General features: G+C 44.0%; 1 protein-coding gene across 4 annotated transcripts in view; it reads right to left on the bottom strand.

Annotated features, from left to right (window-relative positions):
• Window positions 1–3,355: 3,355 nt before the first annotated feature.
• The window catches only part of LOC140459759 (phytanoyl-CoA hydroxylase-interacting protein-like), a 52,536-nt gene continuing 33,473 nt past the window's right edge, over window positions 3,356–22,418 (bottom strand). For all 4 annotated transcript variants that reach the window (XM_072554261.1, XM_072554260.1, XM_072554262.1 and 1 more), the window contains 4 exons: window positions 20,857–21,024; window positions 11,217–11,391; window positions 5,653–5,770; window positions 3,356–3,912 (listed from right to left, as the gene is read on the bottom strand). In XM_072554261.1, the coding sequence (XP_072410362.1) occupies window positions 3,375–3,912; window positions 5,653–5,770; window positions 11,217–11,391; window positions 20,857–21,021 (996 nt within the window). In that variant the 5' untranslated portion in view covers window positions 21,022–21,024 and the 3' untranslated portion in view covers window positions 3,356–3,374. The remainder of the gene's footprint in view (window positions 3,913–5,652; window positions 5,771–11,216; window positions 11,392–20,856; window positions 21,025–22,418) is intronic.

Genomic DNA, 22,418 nt, shown 5'->3' with positions numbered 1-22,418 from the left:
TATTTTTGTGCTTCATGAGATTATTGTCCAACCAGCAACTTTATGCCTTCGCCATGTTGGAGTTAATACTCAAAGCACCACCTTCCACTCTGTCACACTCTTTCCTTGAGTCTCATACTTTCCCTTCGTCGTTCCAAAGTCTGGAATACCTAGGCTTCATGTCATCCCATCATTGACTCCTGATTTCTCATCTCACCTGCTGTTTCTCAATGACTGTTACTTTGTGGAGGAGGTCAGTTTAAAAATTCTCATCCTTGTCTTTGAATTCCTCCCCCTCCCCGCCTTGGCTTCCTTCCTCCACTGTCCCTCCAGCCCCACAACCCTCTGGAATCTCCGTTTCCAGCCTCCCATCATTTCCTTTGGTTCACCATTGGCTGCTGTGCTTTCAGCTGCCTGGGCCTTGAGCTTTGGTGTTCTATCCCTGACTCCACTGCACCTCTCTACCTTGCTCCCCTTCTTTAAGGTAGCTCTTTGATCGAGATTTTGTTCACCAGTCCTGGTTGTGGAATGCTACAGTGCAGGAGATGACCATTCGATCCATTGCCATATCTCCTCTTCTTAGTCTGCACTCATCTCTCACATTCCACAGTGCTCCTGTGGGGCAATTTACAACTATTGATCAATGAACTATGTGGGCTCAAACCCCACACTGAGGCTTGAACAATTTACATCGAGTGAAAACTGGGCCAGCCCTTACATTACAAGGTCCAGCCTTGTAGTTAAACCCAATGCAAGACGTTGCGGGACTCTGAGCGTGGGAATATAATCCCTTGAGGAAGAGAGGATACGTATGGAATTCAGTCACACCACTGGGCTGAGTGCTTGCTTCCTTCCTGACTCTGGGTTCAGAGAGTGAGCAGAGGCACAAAACAGGGAGGAGATGCTGGAAGTCAGGAAGCAGAAACCGGGCAGTGACTGAGCAGGTGAGGGAGAATGTGTGGAGTCACAGCTATCAGGTGTAGGGGTACTGGAGGATATGAGAGTGAACTGTTGGAATGAGGACTGGGGGAGAGATATACACAGACAAGATGCTTATACTTGTGTAATAGATAATGTGGAGAGTGAGAGATGGTGAACAGCAGAAAAATATAAAGTCTTGCATTTGTATAGCACCTGTCATGATCATTGAACTTTCCAAAGTGCTGTTGAACCCATGAAGCAGCTTTTGAAGTGTGGTAACTGTTGTTATGTGGGAAGCACACAGCTAGCGAGCACAAACAGCAATATGATGATGATCAGATAACGAGATCTGTTTCTGCTGCTGGTGGCTGAAGGATAAACATTCGCCAGGACCAAGGATTAATTATTGGGCGGGATACCAGGAAAGGTGCACTTGGGGGTGCAAAGGAAATGTGAGTTGCTAAAGGGTGCACAAGGTCGCAACAGGAGGTTTGATCAGCCCCCACTTTCAACCGAAAAATGTTGCTCTGGGACGAAGTTCTATGTGCATCCAGTTGTGACCACCAGATGGCAGTGTCTGACTAACCCTGAAAATGAACCACAATCTTCACTGTTGGACTGGAAACCTCTGGTATTAATCGCCCCGTCCTCCCATTCAAATTCGTTCTGTCACAGTACAAGCGATAGAACTCTCTCTGTCACTTCTACAGTTTACTGACTTGGCCTCCTGGGCTATTCCCAGTTTGATACGAGATTGAGGTTGGCCCTTTGACTTTCCAGCTGCTGGTCAATGTGCTGGGTCCACTGGGGTGACCCAAAAGTTGAGTTGCCCTTCCTTTCAGCTCTGGCCAGTGGGTATTTGACGCAAATGATTGCAGAAATCAGGAAGATTTGTTTAATGCACGTAATAATGGCGTGAGAGTCTGCCCTTTGCTGAACGATTTAATTGAGATGATTGAGGGAGTCAATAGAGAGAAACTGGCATATGAAGGCAGGACGTGTCAATCTAGAACAAGGGGTAAACCTTTAAAACTAAACCTGCGGCATTGTAGCGTTTAATATCAGGAAGTGTGTCTTGAATACAAAGAGAAGCATAAATCTGGGACTTTCTGCTAAAAGTACATTGAGGCTAGGGCTCAGTTGAAAACTTTGAAACCAGCGTTGATGGTTATTTGTCAGACAAGATTATTAAAGAGCTCAGAACATAAGGGAGCAACTAGAGTTAGGATTCAGACTAGGAATGGACGAATTGAATGGTAGAACAGGTTCGAAGGGCTGGATGGCCTCCTCCAGTTCCTGTGTTCCTCAGAGTGGTCGCATGTTGAGGTGCCCTTTCTGTCAGGTTGCTACATTTTGCTAGCAGGAGGGGCAGTGGAGTGTGAACGGGAATAGGAAAGTTGATCTCCTGATGCACAAACGATGGCGGGGGGGGGCAGAATGGGACAGTGTGTGAAGTCAGCTGGGCATTTCACAAATTGTGCGTCATTTTTGAATTATTTAGCATACTGCTGTTGTAAAAACATCAGAGGTGTTATTATTCGAGGGGCTCTTGTTTGAGGGAGGCAGCTGGGTGGAAACAGGAACTCACATGAAGAATCCTCCAGGACTGCCTGCAATGGAGAGTTGACAGGGAGATGGGCAGAAATTTTCCCACTGGGACAAACTGGTTTTGGGAGATGTTTCAGATCCAGCCCTGGGCCTGTACAACTCCCGGTAAATAATCAAGTCTCCCTGATCTTCAGTACGAAAATCAATGGAAAACCAGGGGACAAGCTGTGCGTTTCGATCAAATGGGTTGAGGTGGGTCTTCACTACATTGTGCTCATCACATTGAAAGTGGCAATGCCTGGGATGTTTGCTCAAATCACTTTAAAAGTTCACGAGAAGAGCAGGATGTTGCAGAGAGAGGGGAGTTGTGGGGGGCACATTCAGGAGTGGGATACATTGTGCTATCTGCATTGTGCTCAAGTGAATGGGCTGACCACCCTGTGCCAATGCCAGGGCACCTCAAGTGTTCTGTGCTGTGTAGTTGCTGTAAGACTGGGTATCCAACCATACAGGACAGAGGTGGGCCCATGTGTTAATGGGAGAATGTCCATGTCTGGTAGATCAGCATTGTCTGGATGTGGAAGCTTCAGTGCCCCTCTCCACTACCTATTTTGTCTCTGGATGATTGTTGGTATGTCTGATCCCCTGTTGTCCCCATGACCGTTTCCCCTATGGGTTATAAGGAATTACAGAATATTTTGGGGTGGCAGAGGTAGGGGTGGGGGTGGGGGGGTGGGGGGGGGGAGGGGGTGTGAAGACTATTCCAATCGCTAAACATCTCCCTCCCCCCCCCTGCAAAAAAAGACTGTTTTATTCACAGTGGCTCTGATGCTGGTTTAGCCTCCTCTCCCCTCCCTTTGCCCACATTTACCCCCACCCCTCACCGCCCGCCCTCCCCCTTCCCCCTTCCCCTCCCGCCGCTGACTCTAACGTCCGACGCTGATGTTGCAGGTCTTGCAGCTGGGGTCCTTCTTGGCATTAGCGGTGGAGAGGCTCATAAGCTGGTGGCCGCCGATCTCGCCAAGGGTGCCCAAGGACAGGCTGAGCGGCTGGGTGTAAATCAGTTCCAAGATGAGGTCCTGGGCGTGGTGGAAGACCAGCCGGCCTTCAGGGTCCTGGGTGCAGGTCAGGAAGGGGTTGTTTGCGCTGTCCAGCAGAGGGAGCCGTTCGCGGCAGAACAGGTCGCCGGCGGAACCCTTGGGTGCCAGCACCAGGATGACGTAGTGGTAGGCGGTATACATGCAATAGAGATCAGCAAAGTACAGGTTGGTGCCGGGATTGAAGAGCTTCTCGGCATCCACCCGGAACCGCAGCCGACCATATGGTGAGTCCATCTGCGGCTCGCCGGTGTTGAACTCGGTGTTGCAGCTGAAGAAGACTCCATACAGCGTGCCGTTCACTGGCGAGCCGTGGCTGCCGCTGCTGTCCTTCAGGTAGGGCTGCATGACCCCATTGTGGTGTGTCCTGAAATGAAAGAGACTCCAAGTGAGGTGGCAGCTCCCCTCCCCACCCCACCCTTAACCTTCTCCACCTCGCCACAACAGGAACTTGGAACGGAAATTGGAGAATAGGTTATCACTGAACTGCCCCCATCAAACACTCCACAGGACAGGGACAGCACGGGGTTTGATACAGTGTCCCCCATCAAACACTCCCAGGACAGGGACAGCACAGGGTTAGATACAGAGTAAAGCTCCATCTACACTGTCCCCCCATCAAACACTCCCAGGACAGGGACAGCACGGGGTTAGATACAGAGTAAAGCTGCCTCTACACTGTCCCCCCATCAAACACTCCCAGGACAGGGACAGCATGGGGTTTGATACAGAGGAAAGCTCCCTCTACACTGTCCCCATCAAACATTCCACAAGACAGAGACAGCACAGGGTTAGATACAGTGTAAAGCTCTGTCTACACTGTCCCCATCAAACACTCCCAGGATAGGGATAGCATGGGGTTTGATACAGAGTAAAGCTCTCTCTACACTGTCCCCCATCAAACACTCTCAGGACAGGGACAGCACGGGGTTATATACAGAGTAAAGCCCTCTCTACACTGTCTCCCCATCAAACACTCCCAGGACAGGGACAGCACGGGGTTAGATACAGAGTAAAGCTCTGTCTACACTGTCCCCCATCAAACACTCCCAGGACAGGGACAGCTCGGGGTTTGATACAGACGAAAGCTCTCTCTACACTGTCCCCCCATCAAACACTGTCAGGACAGGGACAGCATAGGGTTAGATAAAGGATAACGACTTATTCCTGGGCATTCTGCCCACATGAAGGCAACAGAAAGTTTGGGATCTTAATTGATGGGTTGAGAGCTACAACAACATTAACCTCCTTTTAAATGGTGTCTTCAACATAATAAATTAAATGAAAATTGACACTGAATAAATTGGGAGATTCTGTGAGTTAGGATATTTAATCAGTTGACAAAATATCTCTTTGCAGGGTTTTATGTCATGTTTAGTTTGATCATGTCGCTGTGAGGCAGGAACATGATCAAACTAAATTTGTCATTGTGTCACATGAAGAGAATGGGGTTCACATGTTTGACAGCTTGTTAAAAAGGTCATCATTTAAATGATGAAAGAGAGGCAGAGGGATGGAAAGGTATAGAGTGGGAATTCTAGAGCTTCAGTCTGAGAAGTGATTCAAATGAGGGAGGGTGAAGAGGCTGGAGGTGGAGGAGTGAAGAGATCGAGGAGGGTGGTGGGGCTGAGAAGTGGATTCCATAGCTGGGAAGGGAGAAGAAAACAATGATGAGCATTTTACTTTGAGCTGTACGTGTCTGGGAAGCAGGGGCCCAGGATATGAGAGAGGAGCTTAGGACCCCCAGTAACCAGGGCCTGGAGTCCCAAAGGGCCCGCTATGACCAGGTACTGGTGGGGCTGCTGTGCTTCGGTCAGGAGCAGCTCACGATTTCTATTCCTGACCCTGCAAGAAGCCTGTGTAAATCACCAACCACAGGACTGAGAGATGAATGGGACTTGATGCAAGTTGGGACAGGAACGGCAGAGTTTTATATGATTGTGTCGGTCACAAATCCTGCCAGGAGAATATTGAAACATTCCAGCTACCGCTGGCATGGAGGAGGATTTCTGCAGCAGATGGACACGGCCAGGCAAAATTACAGAGATGGTGACAGCAGGGCTGCGTTTGGAGGTTTGAGTACAATAGACATAGGGAGGAAACATACCTTATGTATTCAAAATATTCCTCGTGATGGTTCCGATAGAAGACTGAGAATCTCAGCATCCGTCCCGCAATCGCTTCCGCCTTCTCCAACAATTGTTTCAAATGGGCAGTAGAATAATCTGGGAAATACATTCACAGGACATGAGCTGGAACGTGCAATGCCATTTACAGGTTATCTCTCTGACTATGTCAGTACTGTATTCTCAGGATACAGTACTGACGGCACGGTGGGCAGCACGGTGGGGGCGGCACGGTAGCACAGTGGTTAGCACTGCTGCCTCACAGTGCCAGAGACCTGGGTTCAATTCCTGCCTCAGGCGACTGACTGTGTGGAGTTTGCACGTTCTCCCCGTGTCTGCGTGGGTTTCCTCCTGGTGCTCCGGTTTCCTCCCACAGTCCAAAAATGTGCAGGTTAGGGGGTGAATTGGCCAGGCTAAATTGCCCATAGTGTAAGGTGAAGGGGTAAATGTAGGGGAATGGGTCTGGGTGGGTTGCGCTTCGGCGGGGCGGTGTGGACTTGTTGGGCCGAAGGGCCTGTTTCCACACTGTAAGTAATCCAATCCAATCTAATCTAAGGATATCTTTGCAAAGTTATCTGCAGTATATATTCCAGAGTGTTCACATTCACTTGCTGTCTCTTTGAGACTGTTGGTGTTTCTAGAATATCTTTGGCACAGGATTAATATTCGCAATATGTCTCTGGGACTGTGGTAATATTTATAGATGATCATTGTTATTATTCATAGTAATTCACGGGGAGTATTAATATTTACAGAATATCACCATTATTGTTCACAGACATTTCAGGGGAAAGTCAATGTTTACAAGATATAATTCAGTACTAATATACACAGGGTATTTCAGAAGCTGTGTTAATATTTACAGAATAGAACTCAGTATTAATATTAATCATAAAGTAATACAGCAAAGAAGCAGGTCCTTCAGCCCACCATGTCTGTGCTGACCAACTAACACTAATTATGCTCATCCCATTTACCTGCATTGTCCAAAGCCTACGAGGCCTGAGTATTTTAAGTGCTCATTCTGAAATGCTGCAAAAGTGCCTGCCACCTCCACCTTCTCAGGTCCTGCATTTCATATTTCTACCAGTCCTCAGATTGCTCAAACCACTCATTCCTCACCTTAAGTTTATGCCCTCTGGTATTAGACATATCTGTCACAGGAAAATGATTCTCACATTCTCTAGCTGTGCCTCTCATCATCCTGTGTACCTCAATCAGATCATCCTTTAGCCTCTTTGCTCCCTGGAAAACAAAGCCAGCCTATCTGAGACTTTAACATTCTAACTAAGACTTTCATCCCAGGCAACATTCTGGCGAATCTCCTCTGTACCCTCTCCAGTGCAGTCACGTCCTTCCGATAGCGTGGTGACCAGAACTGTAAGCACAGTATTTCATCTATGGCCGAACCGATGTTTTGTAAGGTTGTCACAAGATTACCTTGCTCCGATATTCTATGTCCCAGCTAATTAAGGCAAGCCTTCTTCACCAGCCTATCTATCTGTGCTGATACCTTCAGGGATCTGTGGACCTGTGCACCAAGGGCCCTTTGTTCCTCTGCATTCCCTAGGGGTCTACTACTCAGTCTGTATATCCTTCTATTACTGGATCTCCAAAAATACATCACCTCGTACCTATCAGGATTAAATTCCATCTGCATTACTCTGCCCAGTTTACCAGCTGATCGATATCAGACTGCAGCCTGAGACCATCCTCACTGTCAAAAACACCACCAACTTTTTCTGTATCTGCAGATTTACTAATTATACTTTCTGCGTTCACATCCCAGCTATGAATGTACATAACAAATAGCAAGGGTCCCAGCACTGATCCCTGTGATACACTGCTTGTCACAAAATCACAAAAAAGAACCCTCCACCATCACCCTTTGCCTTTTATTTGTAAGTCAGTTTTGGATCCAGTTTGCCAACTTGCTTTGGATCCCATGGGCTCTGACCATTTGGACCAGCCTTCCATGTGAGACCTTGGCAATGGCCTTATTGAACCACATCAATTATACTTCCTTCATCATTATATGTCGTCGCCTTTTCAAAAAAATTCAAATTAAACAGGATCTCCAGCCAACGAGTCTGTGCTGACTATCCTTGATCAATCCATGCCTGTTCATCGGTTCATCCTTTCCCTCAGAATTTTTTCAAATAACTTTCCTACCACTGACATCAGGCTAACTGGTCTGTAATTACCTGTCCTGTTCCTCCCGCCCTTCTTAAACAAAGGAACCACATTTGCTATCCTGTAGTCATTTGGCACTTCACCTCTGGCCAGCAAAGTATTAAATATCTCAGCTGTGACCTCCCTTGCCTCCCATTATAATCTGAGATACATCTCATCATGGGCCTAGGAATTTATGCACCCCTGCATCCACTAACACATCTAATTTCTTCTCCTTATTAATCTTAACATGGTCTAGAACTTCACCATCCCAACTGAAATCTCCAACTATAAAAATCTTTCTCCTTTATGAATACAGATGTGAAATATTAATTTAAGAACTCACCCATGTCCTCTGGTTCCATGCACAGATTGTCCCTTTGATCTCTCAAAGGCTCCACTTTTACCCAGGTAATCCTCTTGCTTTCAATATACTTATAAAATACTTTGGGGTTTTCTTTAATCCCATCTGCGCAAGATATTTCATGGCCCCTCTTTGTCCTCCTAACTTTTTAAAGCATCTCCTTGCACACCCAATACTGCTGAAGGGCCTCCCCATTTTTAATACTCTGAACTGAACATGTGCTTCCTTTTTTTTCTTATCAAACTCTTGTTGTCCCTTGACATTCGGGGTTCCCTAGACCTGCTTTCCTTGCCCTTTACTCTTAGAGGAACATGCTGGCCCGAAACACTCAGTATACTATTTTAAAAGACTCCCACTTACAAGTCTTACCTGTAAGTGGCTCCACTCAATTTATACTTTCAGATCTTGTCTATTGATATTGAAATTGGCCTTCCCCCAATTTAGACGCTTAACTTCTGCACTATCCTTATCCCTTTCCATAATGACTTTGATGTCATTTGAAGAGTTATGGTCACTATCCCCAAACTGTTCACCCACTGACACTTCAACCGCTTGATTGGCTTCATTCCCTTAGGTTAGGTCTAGTTCTGTCCCATCTCCAATTGGACTATCTATGTCCTGGCACAAAAAACTTTTTTGGATCCTCTGAAAAAATTCTACCACGTCGAAGCCTTTTACACTAAGGCAAATCCATTTACTATTAACCAAGTTGAAATCCTGACTAAAATAACCCTATTTCTCTCACACCTCTTTGTGATTTGCCTGCATATCTGCTCTTCTATCACATTCTGACTGTTGGGAGGCCTGAAGTATAATCCAGCAAAGAGGTCGGCTCTTTTGTTTTGTCTTTCTAAACTCTACTCAGATGGCCTAATATGAAAGGCTTTATAAGGCATCCTCCTTCATCACTGCAGTGATCATCCCCCTTATCAACAATGCAACGCCCCCAGCTCTCTTATATCCCCAAATCGAGCAGGCCTGAATGTTGAGCTGACAGTCTTGCCCTGCTTTGAACCACGTCTTAGTGATTGCAACAATATCATATTCCCATGTCCTGATCGATGAACTAAGTTTATCCTCTTTATCAGTCAGGCTCCTTGCATAAGAATTTATACATAGCGGGTTTTGAGAAGATTTCTAGAACTGGTTGAGGTTTTGGATGTAGGTTTGCTCACTGAGCTGGAAGGTTCATTTCCAGACGTTTCGTTACCCTACTAGGTAACATCTTCAGTGGGCCTCCGGTGAAGCAATGCTGAAAATTCCTGCTTACTATTTATATGTTTGGGTTTTTTTGTGTTGGTGTGTTATTTCCTGTGGCGAAGTCACTTCCTGTTCCTTTTCTCAGGGGGTGGTAGATGGGGTCTAATTCGATGTGTTTGTTGAGAGTTGGAATGCCACGCACGAGTATTCCTCGAAATAGCATTCCAACCGGAACTCTCTCAACAAACACATCGAGTTAGACCCCATCTACCACCCCTGAAAAAAGGAACAGGAAGTGACTTCACCACAGGAAATAGCATCACTACAGGAAATGACATCACCAACTCAAAGAAACCCAAACATATAAATAGTAAACAGGAATTTTCAACATTGCTTTGCCTGAGGCCCACTGAAGGTGTTACCTAGTAGGGTAACGAAACGTCTGGAAATGAACCTTCCAGCTCAGCGAGCAAACCTACATCCAAAAGAATTTCTACAATTGAGCTTTCCCACATGCCTTATCCTACCAATGTATTCTCCAGCGGCTGAACTGTCCCAGCATTCCTTATTTATCTGATAGGACCTAGCTCCTGACTTTACATCTACTCTGTGCCCCATCCCCCTGCCAAATTACTTTATAACCTCCTCAGCAACGATATTGGGCTATTCCTGTTCAAGTGCAACCCACACAGCTTGTCCAGGTGTCATGTACATCGGAAACTGTCTTAGTGATGCAAAAATCTGAAGCCCTTCCTCTGACACCATCCTTTTAGCCTTCCCCCCAATTTAGAAATATCTTCTTATACCTATACCCAGCAGCGCATGGCTGTGGAAGTAATCTGGAGATTACAACCTTGGTAATCTTCCTGTTTATTTTCTGTTACAGTACCTCATTTCTTTATCTTCCCATGTAGTTCGTATCAACGTGTGCTATGACAGCTGGCTGTTGTCACTCTAAAACATCCCTAACTCTGGCAACAGGGAGGTAGCATACCATTCAAGGGTTTGGGAGCGGGCTAATATTTACAAAAAAAAATACTCAGTTTTAATGTTCATTGGGTATTTTGGGAGGAGGGTTAAATTTTACAGAATATACCCCTTAACATTCACAAGATATTTCAGGGGAAATGTTAATATTTACAAAATAATGCTCTGCACATATTCAGAGTATATTTCAGGGAAAAGTACTGATACTTACTGAATATTACTCACAGAATATTTCAGGGGATAGTTTTAATATTTTCAGAATGTAACTCAGTGTTAATATTCTGAGTACTTCAGGGGTAGTGTTAACATTTACAGAATATCACTCGGCATTAATTTTCACTGGTTACATCAGTGGGGAGTGTTAATATTTATTGGAAGTAATTGTTAATGTTAATGTTTACAGGATATCACTCGTTATTACTATTCACAGTATTTCAGGGAGTGGTGTTAATACCTTGCAGAATATACTCAATATTAATATTCACAGACCATTTCAAAGAAAGGGTTAATATGTACAGAACATCACCCAGTGTTCATATTCCTATTTTATGTTCATATTTGACACAGTGTTAATATTTACAGAATATAATTCACTAGTCTCTTTTAGGGGGGTAAATCTGTGTTCATACCCGGTCTGGCCCAAATGGGACTGCAGACCAATACAAAGCGGGTGACTCTTAACTAAGATGGCACTGCAAGCCATCCAGTTTCATGCCAAAAGCAGGCAACTAAAGCTGCACTTGCTGTTGTCACCCAAATCCCATTAAATAATAAATGAAACTCTGTAAGGAAACCGGTTGGTATCTGATTTCACGTGCTCACCTCCAGTGCAGAATTCCACCACCTCACTCCAGTCAGACACGAGGTATTCTCCGTCGCTCTGCTTGATGGCAACCTGGACCGCGACGCTGTACTCTGTGCGGGGGCTCAGGAACCAATGCCCTCGCACTGTCATCGGTAGTGCCACAGCTTTGGCCACCAGTTTGGTAGGGACATCCTGAATAACCAAAAACATCAGAATTATCTTTGCTGATTTAGTGGCCCTGCATATTGGAAGAATCCATGTCTATACATGCAAGACCGAATGAGTGGTGCGATTTTGGCCTGAATGCCGAGACAGCTGGAGTACAAACGGTTGCAAGTCTTGCTTGTTCAGCTTCTTTGATCAACCCTGTGTGGGGTATAGGACATCTCCACTTTGCAGAATATCTTGTAACCGGAGGAGATACATTGCCTGTTCACCGTAATGATATCAGTGCCGAGAGGGCAAAATGTTTCAGGCTGTTTGCGGAGAGAATTGAGAAGGAAGATGTTTAAAGTGGGAGACGAGAGTGGAAGCAGTCCAAGTGACACAGTGGATAGCTACACTGGGATATGGACCAACAGAAGCTCGGAATATGGCTCCCACCCATGGACTTAAGAGCCAAGGACGCTGCATTGACAGTGCGGCCAGGCAGGCTGAGGATCAACATGTTTCAGTGGCAGGTTACACAGAGACATTCCTGATTGCAAAAGACAACAGTAAACCATCGCTGTACTTTGCTGGATGTAAGCATGGATCAACATAGAGGTCCTCAGTTGCCAGTGTGCTGTCTGGGAAGGGGAATTGGACACAGAGAGAGACAGAGAGAGGGTTGCAGGGTAATCTTATCAAGGGGGTTGAAATGACAAATTAGTTTTAAGTTGTGTTATATCCTTTAATGAGGTAAGCCCAGAACAAAGGGGAAAATAAACTGAAAATTGGAGCTCGAGTTTTCAGGTGGCAGTGTCAAGAAGCACTTCATCACACCATAAGGTATTTGAAATCAGGGACAAAAAGAGAAATTGCTGGAGAAACTCAATAGGTCTGACAGCATCTTTGGAGAGAAAGTAGTGTTAACATTTCGAGTCCAGTGACCCTTCTTCAGAACAATAGTTAGGAAAAGGTGATGTATCTGCTAAAGACAGGGAACGGAGGAAAGGAATGAGTGAACAGTCTGAGCTACTACTGCTTCTGAAGAAGGGTCACTGGAGTCACAGTTATAGAGTTGTATAGTGGAAAAACAGATCCTTCAGCCTGACCAGATATCCTAAACTAATCTCATCCCATTTGCCAGGGTTTGGCCCATATCCTTCTTAACCCTTCCCTTTCATATACCCATCCAGATGCCTTTTATATATAATTGTACCAGCCTCCACCACTTCCTCTGGCAGCTCAATCATTACACACACCACCCTCTGTGTGAAAATGTTGCCCCTCTGGTCCATTTTAAATCTTTCCCTTCTCACCCTAAACCTTTACCCTCTAGTTTTGGACTCCCCTACCATGGGGAAAAATACTTTGACTATACACTGTATCCGTGCCCCTCATGATTTTGTAAACCTCTAATAAGGTCACCCCTCAGCCTCTGATGCTCCAGGGGAAACAGCCCCAGCCTGTTCAGCCTCTCCCTGTAGCTCAAACCCTCCAACCCTGGCAACATCCTTGTAAGAGGTTCAAGTTTCACAACAGCTTTCTTATAGGAGGGACACTGGACTCTCTTTTCTCTCCACAGATGCTTCCAAACTTGCTGAGTTTCTCCAGCAATTTCTGCTTTTGCTTCAGATTTCCAGTAACCGCAGTTCTTTGCTTTGATTAAAATCTGGAGTGCTGTCCTCTAAAAATACTTTGAATGCTGAGGTTTGTGGAAAAGAAACTGCAGTGAACATTCAAGTGGTTTTCTCTTGGCTTCATTTGCAATGTATAAAATACAGAATCGCATTTTACATTGTGGTGATCCGATCTTTCAAAATCGTCTCTGTCCCCCTGACCTCCCCAACCTTTTGGTCAAAGTCCTTCTTCATTTGTGATTTCGGCAAATCATGGAGCCATTTCGCCTTGTTGCAGTGCGTGACACTACTAAGTGCACCGACCCGATATAGCTTTGCTTAATGAGGTCCAGGCAAAGAAGCAGGGAGCCTGTCACTGACCCGTGAAGGACTACATGATCAGTTCAGTATGTGGAGGTGTCTCAGCCAAGAGACTTTGAATTCCAATTAAGCTCAGCAGAGCGTATCTTACATTACAGCCTGAACTTCGTTTTCTGTAGGATAATGGTTTCTTCACAGCCTTCATTACTGCAGTTAAATGAGCGCTCAACTGCTTTTGACGGGTGTGCTGGCTCTATCTGAACCAACAGCTTGGTGTCTGCACAGGGAAACAATGATCAACACAGGGAACAGTGTTATAACAGCCTTTGCAGTTTTCTGGTTAGGTGTAAGCTTTATTCTTTACCACAATGCAGACTGGTTCACTGTAGCCTGTCAAAGAAGGAAATCTGCCATCCATACCCAGTCTGGCCTACATGTAACTCACAGACCCACTGCAATGTAGTTAATTCTTCACCTGTCCTCTGAAATGACTGAGCAAAGTGCTCAGTTCAAAGGCATTTAAGGTTGGAAATGCACATTGGCCTTGCCAGCTAAACTCATGTTCCACAATAGATTAAAGGGACTAATTGTATGTTTCCACTCTCTGTTTCATATTTTTGCTACTTGATCTTTCTCCAGTCACGTTCAATACAAGCCAGGCCCAAGTTCCTGCCTAATGCCCAATCATCACCAAGCCATAATAAGCAGAGTCCGAGAACAAATATAAGTATTGAGTACAAAAACAGGTAGAGTAGCTGATCCTTTACAAAGCTCTAGTTAGGCTCGAACCAGAGAACCGAGTCCAGTTCTGGTCACCATACTTAAGAAAGGATGTGAGAGTGTGGAAGGAGATTGACCAGAATGGTTCCTGGGTAGGGGAATTTTAGCAACAAAGTTAGGTTCGAGAAGCCGGGGTTGATCCACTCGGAAGAGGAGATTGAGGAGGCAAAGAGTTTTGATAGGGATGAACAAGATTATGGCAGGCTTAGGTAAAGTAGTCAAAGGAAAGCTGTTCCCATGAGCTGATGGCACAAGGACTGGGTTGATTGTGAAGAAAGAGAGATTTAAACTATTTGGCAATTAATACACCCCAAATGGGAGCCAGAATTGTTTGAGATCCTGGATGGTAATGAACTGGAACTCACTGCTTACCAGAGTGGTGAAAGCAGAGGAGATGAATGATTTCAAAAGAAATGTGGACAGGTGATTCAGAGGAAACAATAACCATCAGGGGTCCAGGGGTAGAATGGGACTGACAAGATTGAAAATTAAAAATCTTCAAATATCGTTACTGATATTGTTCCTCCTTGCAGATGTTGGCAGTCCTGGGTATTCCAACATTTTCTGCTTTGGTTTTGTCACTGAAGATTCAGTGAGGTGTGACATTGGTGAGTGTTGGAGTCCAAGAAATCATTGGACATGCATTTTTACTGGACTTCCACCTTCAATTCATCTTCATTCAGTTTAATCACAAGCAGCAATATTCTCAGTTTGCCTCTGCTGTTGTCCTCAGGACAGGTGGTCATCAGAAGGACAAGGTAGTTTTAGAGTCTACAAAGGGAACTAAATTAAGCAAGCGGGGGAAATTTTGGTTAGTAGAGTACACTGCAATGTACATTTGTGGACTTCAGCAAAAAGAATGGAAGGACAGTCTTTGAATGGACAGCAATTCTGAATTCTACAGAACACAGGAATCTGGACATCTTGGTACATGAATCACAAAACAGGTTTATATAGAGATGCAGCAAGTGATTAAGAAGGCAAATGCATGTTTTGTGAAGGGAATAGAGTCTAACCGAGCGAGAGGGGAAAGATATAAAAGGGGCCTAAGGGGCAACTTTTTCACGCAGAGGGTGGTACGTGTATGGAATGAACTGCCAGAGGAAGTGGTAGAGGCTGGTACAATTGCACCATTTAAAAAGCATTTGTATGCGTATATGAATAGGAAGGGTTTGGAGGGATATGGGCCGGGTGCTGGCAGGTGGGACTAGGTTGGGTTGGGATATCTGGTCGGCATGGATGGGTTGGACCAAAGGATCTGTTTCCATGCTGTACATCTCTATGACTCTATAAGTGTTGCTACCATAGTACAGAGTCCAGTGTCTGCTTCGGGAATGTACAGCTTTGGTCTCAGGAACAATGCATAGAAGGATCATTTAACTGGCCCCCAGGTTGTTGGGGTTGCGGGGGTGGGGGCGCAAAATGGTTTATTTTAAAGGTTGGTCAAGCTGGGCAAATGAGAGGCAATTGTACTGAGCATGGAAGATCCTGAGGGGAATTGACAAGAAAGAAACTGAGACAATGTTTTCCCATGTGAGAGAGTGACAGCTTATCAATGGTGGGTGGGCAGTGCAGGGTGCAGCGATTGTCTCCAATTAAGAACAGAGATGAGGAGAAATGCTTTTCTGTCAGAAGATTGTGTGCATTGGGAATTTTCTTCCTCAGAGAATGGTAAAAGCGTGGACATTGAATATTTTAAAGTCCGAGGTAGATAGATTCTTGATTAACTAAAACGTTAATGGGTCTCACAGGGTAGGTGGAAATGTGAAATTGAGGCCACAGTCAGACCATTCATGATCTTAGTGAACGTGGAGCAGGTTCGAGGAGCCAAATGGCTTTAATCTTGCTCCTAATTCTTAAATTGTGATACCTATATAAGGCAGGTGCACTATAAATTTAATACATGCTCATGAATTATGAATTTGGTAATCAAGAATTCAACAATCATTGTTTCTGCCTCGTTCATTGTGTCAGCTGTGGCTCAGTTGGTAGACCTCTTGCCTCTGAGTCACATGGCTGTGCACTTGAATCGCAGTGCAGGACCTGAGTGTGGATATCAAGGTTATTGCTGCAGTCTGGTACAAACTGCAGCCCCAGCTGCCTTCTTGGGCAGAGATATAAAATCTCATTGCATTAAATCAAAGTCAAGCAGGTATTTTGTCTCAAATTTATCCTTCCACCAACATCACAGGAAAGAGATTTTCTTCAGACCCTGTGTGATTGCGATTATAGCAAATATTCATATACTCCTGAGTGTGAGGACATTGAATGTGAGGGAATTGTGAACTGCTACCTCTGTTCATATCTATCAGATACAGTAATAATCTGAGGCTAGATTCTGCCAGGAATTCAGCTATGTATGATGGTTTCCAAGGCAACAGATGCTTGTGGAGCCGTTTTTTGTTAAACTGGAATGCAGGTTGAAGCAAGGGAGGGGAGAAATAAACCAAATTAGCTATCAGAAATGACAAGGCTTTGATATCCTTCATCGACCTCAGTATTTTTCACAAGTCAGGATTTTATAAAGATGCAAAGCATCCAGCTTTTAAATATAGATATTAAATGCATCAATCGAAGAAATGGTGCCTTTGATAAGCCAATACAGGGAGCACAAGGGCATGTGTATGGTGTAACAGCACACTGCTGTTCGTGCAAACTGTCATGTATCAGTAGCCAGGAATGGGTTGTAGACCAGAATCCATTTGAGGGTGCAATGTGGTTTATAGAGAGAGAATAACAGATATTTGGGAGTAATTGGCAGACTGGATTCAAATTGAGGGGTTCAGATGGTTTATATATAGAATAACAGACACCCAGGAATGAATTACAGATTGCAAACAAATTGAGGGGTCCTGGTTGGTTTATGTACAGAATAACAGATACTTGGGAGTGAGCTACAGATTGGAAAGGAATCAAAGGTTTCTGGTTGGTTTATATGTAGAATGACATACATGGCAGTGAATTATAGACTGGAATTCAATGAAGTGTTCGAGTTGTTAATATATAGAATAATAGACAACCAGACTGAGTGAGAAACAGGAAATCTAATTCAGGTGTCTAGGTGGTTTATATGTAGAAGAACAGAAACCCAGAAGTTAAGCACAGGCTGGAATTGAATTGAGGGGTTTGAGGTGGTTTATATTTAGAATAACAGGCAGCAGTGAATTACAGGCTGGTTTCAAATTGAGGAGTTCTGGTGGTTTATTCACAGAATAACAGGTAGCTGGCAGTGAGTTGAGGGTTCAATGTGCTTTATATATAGAATAACAAATACCTGGGAGTGAGCTACAGAGTTGGAAACTAATGGTGGGGTTCATGGTGTTCTGTGTACAATAACAGATAACCAGGTATGGGAATGAGATATAGACGGTATCTAATTCGGGGTGGAGGGAAGGGACTTTATATCTCGAATAACAGAAATCCAGAAATGAGTTAAAAGCAAGAATCTAGTTGAGGTGTTCGGGTTGTTAGTGTATACAAATCCAGGTGTGAATTACAGTCTTAGATCTAATTCAGGGGTTGAGATGATGTATATATAGAACAGATACCCAGCAGCGAGTAACAGATAGGAATCTAATTGAAGATTCAGTGTGGTTAATATATTGAATAATCATCGAGTTATACAGCACAGAAACAGTCCCTTTGGTCCAACCAATCCATGCCGACCATAATCCCAAACTAAATTAGTTCCATTTGCCTGTGTTTTGACCCACACACGAGAGTGAGTTACAGACAGGGATCTAATCTCGGGCTTCAGGATGGTTTATATATAGAATAAGAATACCAGGGGACGAGTTGCACATTGGAAACAAATCAAGGGGTTCTGGTTGGTTTATATGTCGAATGACAGATCCCCAGGAATGAGTTACAGACTGGAAACTAATGGAGGGTTAGGATTGTTAATGTTTAGATCAACAGACAACCAAAACTGAAGGACCAACTGGAATCTAATTGAGGGGTTCAGGGTGATTTATACATAGAATAACAGATATCAGAGAGTTGATTAAAGGCTTGAACTGAATTGAGAAGTTTGAGATGATTTATACTTAAAATAATAAGTACATGGCAGTGAACTACAGACTGATTTCAAATCGAAGGGTTCACTGTGGTTTACGTATAGAATAATCGATTCCCTGAGTTACAGACTGGAATCTAGTTGAGGCTTCAGTGTGTCTTACATATAGAATAATAGCTACCTGGAATTGTGCTCAAGAGTTGGAAACTAAGTGCAAGATGTACAATGTTCTCTTTACAGAGTAGATACCCAGGTATGGGAATGAGATATGGTCTGAAATTTAATCGGGGGAGTTCAGTCTGGTTTTATATAGAATAACAGATAATTGGAGTGAGTTAGACTTCCATTAAAATGTGATTTTATATAGAATAACAGATACACAGGAATGAATTACAGATGGGAATCTAATTGAGGATTTTGGGGTGGTTTATATGTAGAATAACAAATACTTGGGAGTTATTTATAGACTGGAAACTAATTGAGGGCTTCTGCATGTTTATGCATAGAATAATAGATACCCGAGAGTGAGTTACAGACTGCAATCTAATTGAGGGTTTTGGGTTATTTATCTAAATAATAATAGATACCCGAGAGTGAGTTACAGGCTGGAATCTAATTGAGGGTTTCAGGTTGTTTATCTATATAATAACAGGTACCCGAGTGTGAGTTACAGACTAGAAGATAATTGAGGGTTTCAGGATGTTTATTTATAGAATAACAAGTACCCGAAAGTGAGTTACAGACTGGAAACTAATTGAGGGTTTCGGGTTGTTTATATATAGAATAACAGATACCTTGGAGTGAACTGCAGACACATCACCTGTGTCAAGCTGGTTAGAGAAAACATCCCACGTGAATCGTGGCTGATTATGTAAGAAATCAATCTGTGTCAGTCAGACGCCCCCAGAGTGCAAATGATGGTTCCATTGCGGGGGTTTGAGTGAGCTGCAAAGTGGGAGAATGCCAGTGCAATTAGACAGGAGCTGATGGCTTTCATTCCAAATCATTACAATAAGTAATGTGTAATAGCAGCAATGTTCCCTGGGGGCAGCTTCTGATCAACTGTGATTAATTGTTTTCTAGACCACACATATTGTCTACAAGTGAGAGCGAATGAGCTAGAGGGACGGGAATCTCTGAGCCCTGTTCAAATTGTGAAACAACCTTCTTCATATTCAGCAGGTGTAGCCTCAGCTGGAGGAGAGAGGAACAAACAATACCTCTCTGTTGTACGACTCAGTCTTCGCCAGCTCTCCATCCTTGGCTGGCTCGGCTACAACTTGCTGCAATGTGAAGCAGAACCTTGGTTTGTGCACCCTCTCTCCATCTCTGTCAGCCATATGGCTCTCAGTGGGGAAGCGAAAATCTTCAGGTGTTAATAACACATGCGGGAAATGCGCCAAGCTCACAGCACCTGGCTACTGTCTCCCATCTGCAGGTTTCTGCTGAATGGTTCTTGCTCTCCTCCCAGGAATGGCAAAGCAGTACTGGCTTGTACAGCTTGACCCAGCATGAGTCCACACCTTCAGTACAGGAGGTCATTATGTAAGTGGATAGAAGGGGGTGCATTCATAAATCTCTCTCCTTACTATGCATCTGAGTCATTGTACTGAGGAAGAGTAAGCATAGCAAGAACTAGCCAGATCTGAAGCAAGACATCCAGTCTTACCCTGGCAGCCTTCACTGCAACAAGGACTTAGTAGAAATGGAGAGTGTTTGAGCCATTTGTGCCAGCACTGTTTGTACTCCCTCACTTGCTGTGTCCAGCTGTCACCATTTCTATCCTCTCTTTCTCTTTCTCCCTGTCTCATTCTGCCTCTGTATTTGCGTGTGTGTCTCTCTCCTTGTCTCTATATTGTCATTGTTTGTCTGTTTCTCTTAGTCTCTAACTCTGTTTATCTTTTTTTTTCTTATTTTGTCTGTGTCTTTCTGCACCCTCCTCCCCCTCTCTCTCCCTGTTTCTGTCATTCCCACTTTCTGTGTCTCTCTCTCTTTTTGTTCTCTCTGTGACACTCAGCCTCTTTTTTTCTGTCTCAATCTTTGTGTATGTCTCTCTCTCTCTCTCACTTCCAAGGAAATAATTATGTCCCACTGAAGTCCTTTCTGGTAACAGCTGCTATTTTGGTCATATTTGGAAATAAATTTTCAATCAGAATGTTTTCCTCGCTTCAGTCAGAGATGGTTGTTGCAATCTTTTAGCTGCCTTCTCATCAATAAACTGTTCCTGCTGCAGCCATCTGGGTCAGCTAGAATCAATATCTTTATTCTTTTCGGATGTTGCTTTTGGTTACCTTGTGTTTCATTAGTAGGCACAGTTCCTGTTTGCTTTTCACTGTTGCTGACGAGGGGAAAGCATCGTGTTTAACTTAGCTCAGAAGAGTTGTCACAAGATCATAAGATGGATGTGAATGAGAAAAGTCATTCAGTTCTGTTATGATCAGAGCTCAGAATTTAATTAGACTTTACGAACAGTCTGAGAGCCGTGCCCATTTAGATAGATGCTTCCTCTCAATTTGTTATATTCAGGTTAACACAAATAGTTGAGTTTATTTTCACTTAAGATAATTACACAGAATTCAAAGAAGCAGTTCCAAGCTTTCCAATTTCCAGTCTTCCACTATCAGCTTCTGTGTATTATCTGAAATAAACTCAAGTATTAGTGTTAGCCTTAGGATGCAAGAGTCTATCAGATGATTTCTAGAGCAAGAGCATTATCAAACCTAAATCAACAGAAATGATCAGCAATTATTGTAAACTGCCAGCCTGGAATAAGCTTACCCTGTGCTTGAATTTGTTGGAATCCTTGTTTTCTTTCTTGTTGAGGTCAACAAAGTAATGTGTGATTCGCTCCCTGTCTTTCACATCAGTGTCCCAGCAGATCTTAAACGAATCGCAGGTAATGTTAGTGATTTTGATGTTGTGGGGTGTTGACAGCAGCTCCATTTTCTGTTGGGGAAGAAGGAAAGGACAGCATTTCTTAGACAACAAGGAGCACATTTCATTGCTTTGTGGCTACTTTATCCTCAATACTGCTTCAGAGAAGTGCGAATTCTCTCAAAACTGAACAGCTACAACTTGCATTTAGGAGCACCTTTGGCTTAGTAAAACATCTCCAAGGCACTTTATTGGAGCACTACAGGAAAGATTTGATGCTGAGCTGCATAGGAATGATGAAACGCTGACTCAAAAGGAGCTTTTATGGAACGTTTTAAAGGAGAAGAGACTGAGAGGTGTATGGAGGAAATTGCAGAATGTAGTGTGCTAGGAACTGAAGGTATAAGCCCCAAAGGTGGATCTAAATCCAGAACGTTCAAAAGGCTAGAATTAAAAGATGCACAGAATCTTGGAAGGGTTGTGGGGCTAGAGGTTACAGATACTGGGATGGATGAGACTGTAGAGGGATTTAAAAACATTTTAAAATGGTGACGATGCCAAACCAGGAGGTGAAGTTGTCAGCAAACGTGGGTGAATGTCTGAATTGTAGTCAGTGCAAGTTCGGATACAGGCAGCGGGGTTTTGAATGGGTTGCATTTGTTGTAATCCTTGTTTTCTTTCTTGTTGAGGTCAACAAAGTAATGTATGATTCGCTCCCTGTCTTTCACATCAGTGTCCCAGCAGATCTTAAACGAATCGCAGGTAATGTTAGTGATTTTGATATTGTGGGGTGTTGGATCACTAATGGGAGGCTGACTGGGGCATATCAGAACAGTCAAGTCTTGAGGTGACAAAGGGATGGTTGAAGGTTTCAGCAGCGATAAGCTGAGTCAAGTGTCGAATTGATCGCAGTTATAGATGGGGAAAAAGTTCTGGTGATGGAAAGGCTATGCTTCCAGAAACTCATCTTGGAATTAAAACTTGCCCGAAGCCTGACAAGTTCCTGTGAGTGGAGTCAGTCCACTAATTAATGCCCTTGGTCCATATCCCTTCATTCCTTGCTTATTCACATGCTTGTCTAAAAGCCCTTTAAACGCCTCTATCGTGCCTGCCTCCACCACTACGCCGGCAGTATTTTCCAGGCACCCACCACCCTCAGTGCAAAAAAACTTGCCCCTCACATTTCCTTTGAACTTTCCTCTCTTATCTTAAATGCATGTCCTCTAGTAATAGACATTTCAACTCTGAAAAAGGTTCTGACTGTCCAGGTTCTGAAAAAGGTTCTACCTCTCATAATGTCATATACTTCTATCGGGTCTCCTCTCAGCCTCTGCCACGTCAGAGAAAACAATCCTAGTTTGTCCAGCCTCTCTTTCTAACTTATTCCCTTGAATTCAAGTAGCAGTCTGATAAACCTCTTCTGCGCCTTCTCCAAAGCCTCCACAACCTTCCTATAACGTGGTGAC

Source organism: Chiloscyllium punctatum, chromosome 35 (assembly GCF_047496795.1).
Source record: "Chiloscyllium punctatum isolate Juve2018m chromosome 35, sChiPun1.3, whole genome shotgun sequence".
Classification (NCBI taxonomy): domain Eukaryota; kingdom Metazoa; phylum Chordata; class Chondrichthyes; order Orectolobiformes; family Hemiscylliidae; genus Chiloscyllium; species Chiloscyllium punctatum.
This window is presented reverse-complemented; position numbering and strand designations above follow the sequence as displayed.